Source organism: Belonocnema kinseyi, chromosome 5, assembly GCF_010883055.1.
Source record: "Belonocnema kinseyi isolate 2016_QV_RU_SX_M_011 chromosome 5, B_treatae_v1, whole genome shotgun sequence".
Classification (NCBI taxonomy): domain Eukaryota; kingdom Metazoa; phylum Arthropoda; class Insecta; order Hymenoptera; family Cynipidae; genus Belonocnema; species Belonocnema kinseyi.
The window spans coordinates 109,015,899-109,028,131 of record NC_046661.1 but is presented as its reverse complement, the minus strand read 5'-3'; the positions used below and the strand labels follow the sequence as shown (position 1 = coordinate 109,028,131).

Genomic DNA, 12,233 nt, shown 5'->3' with positions numbered 1-12,233 from the left:
TAATTTTTGACTTCAAATAATAGCATAACCTATTATTGTTCAAATAGTGTGAATATTCTTTGAAATCTGATGGTTTTTTATTATCAATGTCAATTTTGGACGATAAAAACTAACATAAAATACATGTTTGAGTTTTGTGAATCTACTCTTACACCTAATATTTTTGGTTTAAAATCACCGATTTCCGATTAACGTTAACTTAATCGTTGAAAAATGATGAACCTTTTAAAATCTGATCATTTTTGTTGCAAAAAAATGCTAACCGAAAAAAACTAACAAAACCAAAAACATCATTTGTTTTAAAAATTTCAATCTTTGAAATCTCGATTTTTCAATCAAAATTTCAATTTCCAAGGAAAAACTAAAACACAGTTCGAGATTCTTCAAGCTTAATCATTAAGACTTATGATTTTTTTACACCCATTTTAGTTGACAAATGCCAACATAAATTAATTTGTTGAAAAATTGTAAATATTCTTTGAAATCTAATAATCTTTCATCAATGATGATACGAATAAGTTTCGGCGTAAAACACTATGACACTATGAAAAATGTTATAATATACATATCCTGGAACTGATCAAACATTGCAAATCTTGATAAAAAGAGATATTTCAGGCTCCAATCGTTTGAAAAACTACGAACTTTGCTGACGTTTCGGGAACATTGCAGTTCACAAAACGTCTGCAAAATTCGAATTTTTTTTACACGAATGGAACCGAAATATCTCTTTTTATTGAAATGAATCATCGTGAAAGCATTAAATCTATTATTGCAAATCTTGTTGAAATTGTTAAAACTTGTAATTTTTTTGCATTCTCATCAGAGAAGGTACGAGTATTAGATTTCTATAAAATTAGACCCCCCCCCCCCCCCCCCCCCCCCCCCCCCTAGCCCAGTTTTTATCAAATGACTACGTTTTGAGACAAAAAAGAACGTTGCTTTTTGAAATCTCTACAAGATTATTATAAAAACTTTTTAATTTTTAATGAAAAATCGAAAATTCAAATTTTGATACGAAGAAAAAATTAATTTATCCGTCAAGCTAGAAACAAACATTAAAATTTTGGATAAACGACACAAGCTACGTCCGAGAAAAGAATGAAACAAAAGTTGTTTACTCTAAAAAGAGCTAAAAATTTGTTATAAACAATTTTTTTACAGGATGCGTAGTTATTATTTTATTCGCAAAAAGAACATTAAAAATTAAAAACTTTAAATCCTAGACAAACGACGGAAGCTATTATTTTATTCGTAAAAAATAACATTTTTGGTGAAACGTGCAGTTTTGGTTATGTGAAACGGTAACTTCCTCCAAACAGTTTCAGCAAAACCACTCGCAAAATAATGCATTCATTCAAATTTTGTTTTTTGCATTGTTAACAGTAAATCGAAATCTATTGCGGGCTGCTCTTCAAAATTAATTTACTTCATTTTTTTAAAATTTTCATTAACAAAATCTTAGATTATCTTCTTTCGAAATCAAATTATATCAGAAACTACACTTTTAGTATTTAATAAATAAAATGGAAGTGATTATTGAGCAATTTATCTCTTGGTAGATTTAGGTAAAAAAAGTTGTTTTTTCTACCAAAACACTAGAAAAATAATGAAAAATTTGCACTTTTGTTTATTTAATGTTGATTGATATACTTTTATATTCGACGGGCTTCTCTCGAAATTAAATTATATTCGAAACTACACTTTTAATATAAATAAAATAAAAGTGATTATTAATCAATTTATCTTTCCGTAGATTTCGGTAAAAAAGTGTTTTTTTTCTACCAAAACACTTGAAAAATAATGCAAAATTTGAACTTTTGTTTATTTTATGTTGATTGATATACTTTTATATTTGGCGGGCTTCTCTCGAAACTATATTATATTTGAAACTACACTTTTAATATCAATAAAATAAAAGTGATTATTAATCAATTTATCTTTCCGTAGATTTCGGTAAAAAAGTGTTTTTTTTCTACCAAAACACTCGAAAAATAATGCAAAGTTTGAACTTTTGTTAATTAAAATTTTTTTTGAATTCCAGGAATTAGAAAATTGACGACAATTTAAAATTCTCCAATTTAAAAATTCCTAAATAATAAAACTGACTATACAGCTTATGATATTACTGAATTTGAAAAAGAAGCACAATATAAAATTTACGTGATATAATTTCTGAAATAACAAAATATCCGATACTGTAATTTTCTAATTGCTACATTTTCTATTTGGAATATTTTATTTTTGTAGAATTTTCATTCGTCCTTCTGAGCGGATTACGTTTTGGGATTATAGGTGCTGAATGAAATTGCTTGACCGCGCCACGCCCCAAAGACCCGAACAGTGGCCCAAATATGACAATTTGTTCCAAAACAGCCTAGCCTTAGACTTAGACTTAGAGCAGTGGTCGGCAAACTTTTTGCTTGATTTTCAGGTATGGTCAGGCTCCACCCGAATTAATTTTTTCTACTACTTTTCGGTCTATTCATGTACCTTAGTCACTTAGTCACTTAGTGTATGTGAGCTTACTCCAGCAATGGTCTTTTGGCCACAGACATGTCAAAGTAAGGAAATTTTTAAACTTTTAATTTTTCAACTAACGATTTGAAAATAGCATTATCAGCATCTACGAATTTTTCCGATTTCAATGATATATTACTTGCCTTGAAAAGTTAATAAAAGTTTGTTTTTTCGGATTTTGAAAATGCTCTAACTCTGATAATTTTCTTTTTATAGAAAAAAGTCAGAGAGAAACATTGTTTGAGTTTCTGAGTATTATGAATAACCGTATATGGAATTTTGAAATTTTGAAAAAAATTGGTTTCAAAAAGTTTGGATACGATCAAATTTTGAATTTTCAACTTTTTGATTGAATTTAAAAAGTTATTATGACTACCTTGTAGGGCTTCCAAAAATCAACGTTTTTCTTTTCTTGACTTTTTTTCATAGCATACGTTGATTGGCTTGAAATGTGCACTTTATTTCATTTTTTTTAGATTTTGAAAATGCCCTAACTCTGATCATTTTCTTTTTATAGAAAAAAGTCATAAGGATAAATTGTTTGAGTTTCTGAGTACTATGAATAACTGTTCATAGAATTTTGAAATCTTGAAAAAATTTGGTTTCAAACATTTTGAAAACGTGCTCACATTTTGAATTTTGAACCAAAATAGCTGGGTTACGAACTTGTTCTTTCTTTTTGGACCTTAAAACAGTGTGCTAAAGCAGAATCCAATCTAATAAATTTTTCGAAAGTTATCGTGCCTCCAGAATACAGACTACAGACAGACAGACAAACACCTTCGTAAAAATCGTTTTTTCTGACTCAGTGGGTCTCAAAACGTGGATATTTGATGAAAACCGACAAAGTGAAATTTTACATAAAACCAATACCTTCTTATTAGAATGAGAATGTAAAAATACCATTACATAGGAAATTGCTCTCACTTCAATTATATGAATAGCAACACATTATTAAATTGAACAAAATTTAATTAAATTGTCGAGTTGAAGGAATAGAAGCTTTCAAATATTTTAAATTTTAGCTTTACGATTTTTCACCGTGATAAATTGCAAAATTACCAAAAAAACATGTTTTGTTCATAAAATCAGATTTTGAGGGCGCATAGAAAATTTATAAACACAATTTTATTAATTTATTTTTTTTTCTTATTGCATGCGAATACATTATTTGATATTTCACGCGCAAATTGTGTAGACGAGATATTTGTCAATTTGCTATATTTCCCTTCAGCTGAGCAGGTAAGCCGAGAAACATGGTTTGATAAAAATGGTTAAATATGGTCTGTCTCTCTCGTTGCTAAGTTTCTCTTTCTAACAGGTCAAAAATTTTACCAACCGAATCCTACCAATTTTGGGGTATGAGGTTGTCTTCATACTTGCCAGGGGGCACTAGACTGTATTTCTGATTTTCTTATAGATGTCACTGCAGTCATTGCCGGGCTCAGCCAAACCTACCGTTTTGTATAAGAGCAGTTTCGGGGGTTGCCTCGCCTTGAGACTAAATCAGGCTGTGGAAGCGTAAACAGTTTATTGGAAACTGGTGGCGACACATTGTTGATACCTTCGCACACTGCCATGCGGCTGTGAAACTATGTGGGCCAGCAGTTCTCGGAAAGATTAAATTAGTCGATCCTATATAGGCGTTCTTGTGTCAGTGCTCTCTGAGTAGGGAGACCACCTGTCCGGATTTCCCCGGACATGTTCTCATTTCAGGGCTTATGTGAGTTATGCTACAGGATTTTTACTTTGTCGGAGTTTTTGTCCGGATTTTTCAAATCGTAAATTTTTAAATTTTAATCAAATTTTGGACCTATTTTACAAAATGTTCTCATTCAATACCATCTAACGATTTCTTCGTCAATTTATAAGATAAAGTACTATTAAACATTCCTGCTGTGCGAAAAATATAAATGTGTGCATTTGTGATATTGATTAGAATGCATCAGGGTTAAAAAATAAATATATACAATGGAAAACGTTGCTAAAATTTAGTAAAACAATCAATTGGAAAAATGCGATTAAAAATATCTTTTTTATTCAATCCTTTGTATTCCACTATGCTCTACATTTTCCTGTTTTCCAACTATTTTGTTTTACTCTGTACCCTTTTTTAAACTTTTATGACCTACTTTGTCCTATTTTTTCAACAAATTTTGGTCCTACTTTGTATTACAACTGGAAGATCTTTTATGATTAAAAATACCATTTTCCTAACAAAAAAAAGATAATCTAAAATTTTTAAAAGATTCTGAATCTGCTTCAAAATAAACATTTTATTTGTTTTAAAATACTAATATTTAGCGTAAAACACTAATATAACCTTAAATTGTTGAAATTTGAGAATCATCTTTGAAAACTGATTTTAAAAAAATTAAAACTACCAATTTCCGACCAGAAACACTGACACAATACAAAATTTAATCTTCAACTAAAAAACTCAATTTTTAACAAAGTAATTTAACTTTTAACTCAGTAATTAAATATTCAGCCAACAAATAATGAATATAATAGTTGATAATTAAACTAAAAATATTTTTATGTTTAAATAATAGTGATTTGAATGCACCCAAAAAGACAGATTTTCAAAAAAATAGTTGAATTCTTAGCCACAAAATATTTTCATTTTTAAACCAAACATTTGCAATTTTAATTTAAAAAAGAGGAAATTTTTCCAAAAGAGATGAATTTTTAAACCTAAAAGACGAATTTAAAAAAAAAAGAGTTGAATTGCTATAAAAAAAAATATTTGTCAGTCTAGAACCTAAAAAATGTAGGCAAATTATAATTTGAAGGAACAAAAATTTTTGATACAAAATAAAAATTTCTAAATACTAATTATGTTACAATAATATTTTTTCATTTTCTTTGAGATCATATTAATATAATTTTCCTGAGTTACTCGATAAAATTCAAAAAGATTTTAAAGATTTTCGATACGTCGAAAAAATATCTAAAAAATGTCTAAGAATTTATATTTTTATTTTACAAGAGCTTACATTTCAAAAAATGTATGTAGTATAGAAGATATTGAAGAGTTTTTGACGATTAAACAAAATTTAAAAATATTTTTAAATGTTGGGAAATCTTGAAAAATTTTCAGATATTTGTAGTCTTCAAAATTCCGAAAATTTCTAAATATCGAAATATCGAATTATTCCTAAAATTGTTAAAAAATCTTCCTTATTCATTTTTGGCATTATTTCAATCTTTTGTAATATTTATAATCTTTTTAATTATTTTTTTGGAATTAATTTAAAAGAATAAATAATCCCTTTAAATATTAACAGGATCTTAAAAAATCATTTCATTATCTTAAAATATTTCAAAATCTTTTAAAAACTTCAAAATTTTATATCGCAAACTTAAAAAATCTCTTTTTTTCAAGTTTTTGAAATGTTTTTTAGTTTTTGAAATAATTTAAAAACTTTAAAATGTCTTTTAAATTTTTTTAATTTTTCCTAAAATTGTGAAAAAATTCTGCAAAACTGCCTTTAAATCTTCTAGATTCTTATTTGATTATTTTATACATATATATTTTGGACATATATTTATTTATTTCTTGAAACCTTTTAAAATTCTTAGAAAGCTTCAAAGCTTTTGATCGAAATCTTCAAAAATCAACATTTCATTTTACAGTAAATTATTTTTGTATCCTTTCAAAACTTTTAAATATCAAAATCTTAAAGAATCTACATTTTGTTTAAAATTGGTCGGTACCAATAATTTTTTTGTTATTCTAAATTTTTGTCCATCATTTAATTTTTCTCGTCTCTTTGAATATGTAAATAAATTAAAAAATTATAGTCTGCTAATAAAATATTAAGAAAAGAATTATTTTCCGAAATTAAAAAATAATTAAAATTTTATCTTTCATTAATTAATATTTTTGGAAAAAATCAGAAATATTTTTTTCTTGAACAGAATTACTGAGTTGGAAAATTTGATTTACAAAATTTATGGTGCAAAAAATTATTGGTCATAATTGATAGATAAATATGTACACATAACCTTATTTATTTATAATAAAAGCATTATTATTAATGAATCATTTACAATTTTAATTTTTACTTTTAAAAATCAATTTTTATAATTAAAATTCCTCATTTGAAAATTGTGACTAACAAGTGAAGAAAAATCAAAAGAACAAACTGAAAACAGCTGTATGCAACCAATCAGGTAGTCAAAAACAATGAGTACGATATTTTCGATTATTACGTCCCACCTTTTATTGCAGCATTTTCTTCAATTTAAAGTTACTTTTTCTTAAATGAAAAACATTAGGTGAAAGAAACGTTTTCTTTCATTCAAGTTAATATTTTTTTGGGTGTCAAATCACGAAAATATTATTTTTTCTATTCACAATCAAGAACGCGATGCCTCTTAGGGAAGATTAAAAAAGAGACTTCGCACATTTTATTTTATACGTAATAGTTGATGATTTATTCAGGGCATAAAATCGAAAAGTGTCGTTCGAAAATTAACTTTATTTTCTAAGCAAACAATTTCCAGATATCTGACCTAATATTTTTTAATGAATTACAATGTACTTCAAAGTTTATTCAGTATATTATTTTTTAGTCTATAAATTATCGAAATGCCTATTCATTTATCACATGCTTACGTTCTTTCTCCATTTTCTCGTTTTTCCACTTTTGATGGCAAACTGAATTATTAGATCCCAATATGAAACTCCTGACATTTTTGGTTCCAAGTTCAATCTTTTCGACTGAAACGTCTAATATTAAATTTTTTGTTAAGCATTCATCTATTTGGTTAAAAATTCATCTTTTTGGCTTGAAAATTTCACAATTACGTTGACATTTTTTGTCTTTCTTGACTAAAAATTTTTGTGTACAAAAGTTAACTCTTGTTAAAAAGTTGTCTTTCTGGTTTGAAAATGCATCTCTTTTTGTAAAATTTCATCTTTTTGGTCAAAAATGCAATTTTCCGGTTAAAAATTAAACTGTTTCTTTTCAAAATTAACATTTATTATACTGGAAAATTTAACAATATGGTAGTCAGTCATTCTAGAGAAAATAGTAGCATACCGATAAACGCAGTACCCCAACGGTCTAGCTGTAACAGCGTCACGTTGCGCAACATTACGGCACAGTCCTGATTGTTTACGTTCGAAGACTTTTGATTTAAGCCAAGGTCAGAATCAAAACAGTGCTCAAATCGAAAGTCTAGTGTGTTCTATTTTTTGTCATCAATTCATCTTTTTTGGTTAAAAATGCAACTACTTGGTTGAAACTACAAGTACTTTATTAATTCATCAGAAACAGTAAGGTTTTACCCCCCCCCCCCCCCCCCCCCCCCCCATCATATCCTAAATATTCCTACGGTTTTTTTGATGACGCATAAATAAATTCACACAAAAATGTTTACGAAAATTGTGCATGGTCCTTGATGCTATTCAAACTTATAATTCTAATTATTAAAAATAAAAATACAAATGTTAAATTAAAATTTCAGTCTCTATTTTTATAATTAATTGTTTGGCGTGGGTAAAGTTACGATGGAGGAGAAACTATGATATTCAAAAAGGACAAAGAGTTTTCACTTATGAATGCATATAAAAGTTAATGTGACCATGACCAGTGACGTTAATTGGATCTCTTAAGTGGTAGAAGGGTACTCGGTCGTGAACCTTTGCCACCTTAGAATAAGAATATCCCCAGGAGGAAAAGAAAGTGTCGCGAATTAGCACACTTAAACGTACGCTGAAAAGTTCTTGAAGAATAAAGACAAACTTTAGAAATAGCGAGTCTATAGGTCTGTTATAGATAATTATGTATATCAGCACAGGTTTAAAATTAGATTACATTTCTTTGCCGACACAAACTTGAGAAAGATAAAGGTACTTTAGATTTTTTTCTGTCTTTACTATATTGAAATACTAGTGCTATTTATAATTTGTTATAACTATAGCTCCAATTAATATTATAAAAAATTCTTATTGTCTAAGAAAATGTAAAAAAGTAGGATAGTTACAGGTGTCTAAATTTTTGTTTTCAATATAAAATTAAAGAGCACTAAAATCTGAATGTCATTACTTAGGAAATTTTTTTAAATAGGTTTAAATATTTTATTTTTATCGTCAAAAAGTATCCTTTTTAATTTTTTCGCGGGCAACTAAGTCATAACAGAAGGAATTGCTTTTTCTTGCACTCCCGCTGATCTTAATCTTATTCCATCAACGACAGTACGTTATCAGTGACTTTGGTGTCGACGAGTGATTGTAGAAACCCCTTGTCCATCTCTACCTAGCCCCAAAAATTACTCTTAAGTGTAAAGTCGCCTTTTCCAGCGCCCTAAGTTCCAAAAATCGCCGTTAAATGTAAAATCCTCTTTTCAAGCTCTCAACAGCACCAAAGAAGACTAAAGGGTTAAATCCCCTTTCTCAGCTTTCCCAAAAAACTGGGGTAGCCAACTCGGTCTAATGCCCAGCCTGAAAATTTCTGGGATAGTAGACTAAGCTTACCCGAACAATCTCATAAAACCCAGAGTCTCCGGGTGAAACCCTGAGTGTTGGCAGCCCCATCAAAAACCCTATCTACCTGTAAGATCCCCTTGTCAGATCTGACAATCATCCCTGAGTGTAAAATCGCCATTCCCAGCCCTCCTTAGCCCTGAGTCACCCATAAGTATAAAAATCCTTTTTTCACCCCTCCCCAGCTCTAAAAATCAGCCCTGAGTGTCAGATCACCTTGCCCAGCTTTCCTCAGTGGGCACAAAATTTGGCGACGTCTTTACGACGTCGTTACGATATCTTTACGACAACTTTACGACATCCTATGTCCATGCCGTTTCGGTGTCTTAACGATATCGTAAAGACATCGTCAGATCATACGACTTATTTACGATATCGTAAAGACACCTTAACGACACGGACATAGAATGTCGTAAAGTTGTCGCAAAGATGTCGTAACGATGTCGTGAAGACGTCGCCAAATTTTGTGCCTACTGGGTCCCCAGCTCAAAAAATCACTCCTAAGCATGAAATTCGCTTGCTCAGCTCTCCCTAGCCAAAAAATTAAACGCAAGTATAAAATCCCCTTGCACAGGTCTCCCCAACCCCGAAAACCACCCCTAATCATGAAATACCCTTTCTCAGTTCTCCCCTGCCGCAAAAATCACAAATGTCCAGCTCTTTTTAGCCCTGAAAATCATCCTTACGTGTAACATTCCCTGACTTCAACTGGCCCTAGCCCCAAAAATCGCGCATAAGTATAAATTACCATTGTCTAGCGTTTCCAAACACCAACGATCGCGACTAACTGTAAAAACCCCTTGTCCAGCTTTACCCAGCCTCAAACATTAATCCTAAGTGTGAAATCGCCTCTTTAAGTTCTCCCAACCCCAAAAATCACCCCTAAAAAGTAAAATCTCCTCGTAAGGGTCCTGCAGCACTAGAAACCACCCCTAAGTGTAAAATCCCATTTCCTAGCCCTCCCTAGCCCCAAAAATCGCTCTAAAGTGTAAAGTACCTATATTCAACTCTTGTAAGTTCCAAAAATACCATCTAACTGTAAAATCCCCTTGCCAGCCCCGAAAATCTTCCCTGAGTATAAAATTACCCTTTTCCAGTCCTCCTTAGCCCGAAAAATCACCCATAAATATAAAAACCTTTTTCATACCCTTCACCAGTCCTTAAAATCACCCCTGAGTGAAAGATCTCCTTGCACAGCGCATAGTCCCAAAAATCATTCCTAAAAATAAAATCCCCTTGCCCAGGTCTCCTCAACCACAAAAATCAGCCCTATCCAACTCTTTTCAGCCCTGAAAATCATCCCTTAGTATAAAATGCCCTTTTATAACTCCCCACAGCTAAAAATTACTATTAGGTGTAACATTCCCTTGTACAGCTCTTCCCAGCCCCAAAAATCACGAAAAGTATAAAATACCCTTATCTAGCGCTGCCTGATATGCAAAAATGCTCCTAAATGTAAAAACCCCTTGTCCAGGTCTACTCAGCCCCAAAAATTAGCCTTAAGTGTAAATCACCTTTTCCAGCAGGAAACCTGGGCACTAAAAAATCACCCTTAAATGTAGAAGCCCCTTGTCTAGCTTCCTGAACCCCGAAAATTATCACTAAGTGCAAAATCCTTTCTTCAGCTCTGCACAGCCCCAACAATAACCCATGAATTTCAAATTTTTCTTTTTCAGCTATCTCCGGCCCCAAAGATCAAGTGTAAAATCCACCTGTCCCCCTCCAACAGACATGCTATGTAACAATAAAAAAATGCGAAGCCCCCTTGTCGACCTGAAAAAGTTTTTATAGTGTATGAACTTTATAGGTTAATTTAAATAATGAAAAATTATTATTTATATTAAATCAATTTTATAAAAAAAACATATTTTTCTCAGCTAACTTTTTATATACTTTTTATATAGTTAAGCGAATAGACAATATTTTTAAAAGATTTTCATAGGTTTCTTGAACTGAACACAATACCTTTTTGTACTTCAGAGTGCTCGAGACCTCCGTTTTATTCATTATTATTATTGAATACATTATTCAGATAACCTTAAATTTCTCATAAATCTAAACTTTGTAGACTTTATTTAAAACGGCAAAAAAGACTGATTCATCCAATTATGAACATAGGTTCCCCGAAAAAAAAGTTTCGAGACATCAGTCGAAAATGCCAACATTCTCTTTTTAATAATTATATACTTAATGAGAATTCTTTAAATATTTTAGACTTACCTGCCTTAATATTTTAAACTTGAAATTTAGAAACGCTTTTAAAGTTTTATGAATCTTTTCACTACTCCATTGTCAGAATTGATAAAAGTTTGAAAGAGTCAAAAGATAATGAAAGTTTATGCCGTGTACGATAACTTGTTTCGATTCGAGACGCGGAAGTAAAGCACACCTCATTTTTCCAGATCATGACAAAGCGCGTGCAAACCGCGGAACCAGATGAGCGCACTGAGAATAGGAAAGCGAGAATTGTTCGGGCAACCAGTCTCGTGGAAATAATCCGGCTGTACTGCCTCAGCAAATAATGGACGAACGAAAAAATAAGTAAAAGCATCCCCTTGTTGTTATATCGACACGTAAACCAAAAAATGTTCATTTGCCAACCATCATCAGTTAAGAGAGCCTTTGCGAATTTCTTCTGTTTGTATTCCACTGTGCTCCGAAAATTAAATTATTCTCGAAATAAATCTAAGTTTCAAATTTAATGAATCAATTTAAATTCATTAAAATATTTAAATACTATGAACTTTTTAGAAGTTTTTGAAATTTACGAAGTTTTAGAGTATCTAACAATTTCTGGTATTTTACGGTAGTTTATTGTAAATTATGGTAGTTCATTGTAACTTACCGCTTTGAGTTGGTCCAGCCTGTCAAACAATTTGTTAAGGCGACTATTTTTGACGTCATTTTTCACTCCCTAGGTACCATGAAGTATAAATTTAACCCGCTCCATAGGCATTAAAAAATTCTGAAATCATGCATGCCTAATTAAAAATAGTTATTGATAAAATCCTTGCATCCTGGGTTCCTTTCACGCAAAATTCTACCATTATTTTTTAGAAAAAACGAGGGGGTCTTTGTTATTCTAAAAACTATTTAATTACGAGTTCATTTTTTATTTTAAACCTAAAATAATTCACTTTTAGCAACTGGGTACAACGAAAATTGTTTAACTTTGGTTCAAATTATTAAGCAAAGGCGGGTCTAGCCCCCCCCCCCC

The 12,233-nt window shown here is 30.7% G+C and overlaps 1 protein-coding gene across 4 annotated transcripts in view; it reads left to right on the top strand.

Moving 5' to 3' along the window:
- Positions 1-12,233, top strand: part of LOC117172795 (phospholipase A2) — a 51,882-nt gene that overhangs the window by 24,557 nt on the left and 15,092 nt on the right. Inside the window, exon 1 of one of the 4 annotated variants that reach the window (XM_033361021.1) lies at positions 4,023-4,243. The exons of the other annotated variants lie outside the window; for them this stretch is intronic. Coding sequence (XP_033216912.1) covers positions 4,222-4,243 — 22 coding nt within the window. The 5' untranslated portion in view covers positions 4,023-4,221. Of the gene's footprint in view, positions 1-4,022; positions 4,244-12,233 lie in introns of those variants that run through there. 4 annotated transcript variants of the gene reach the window in all.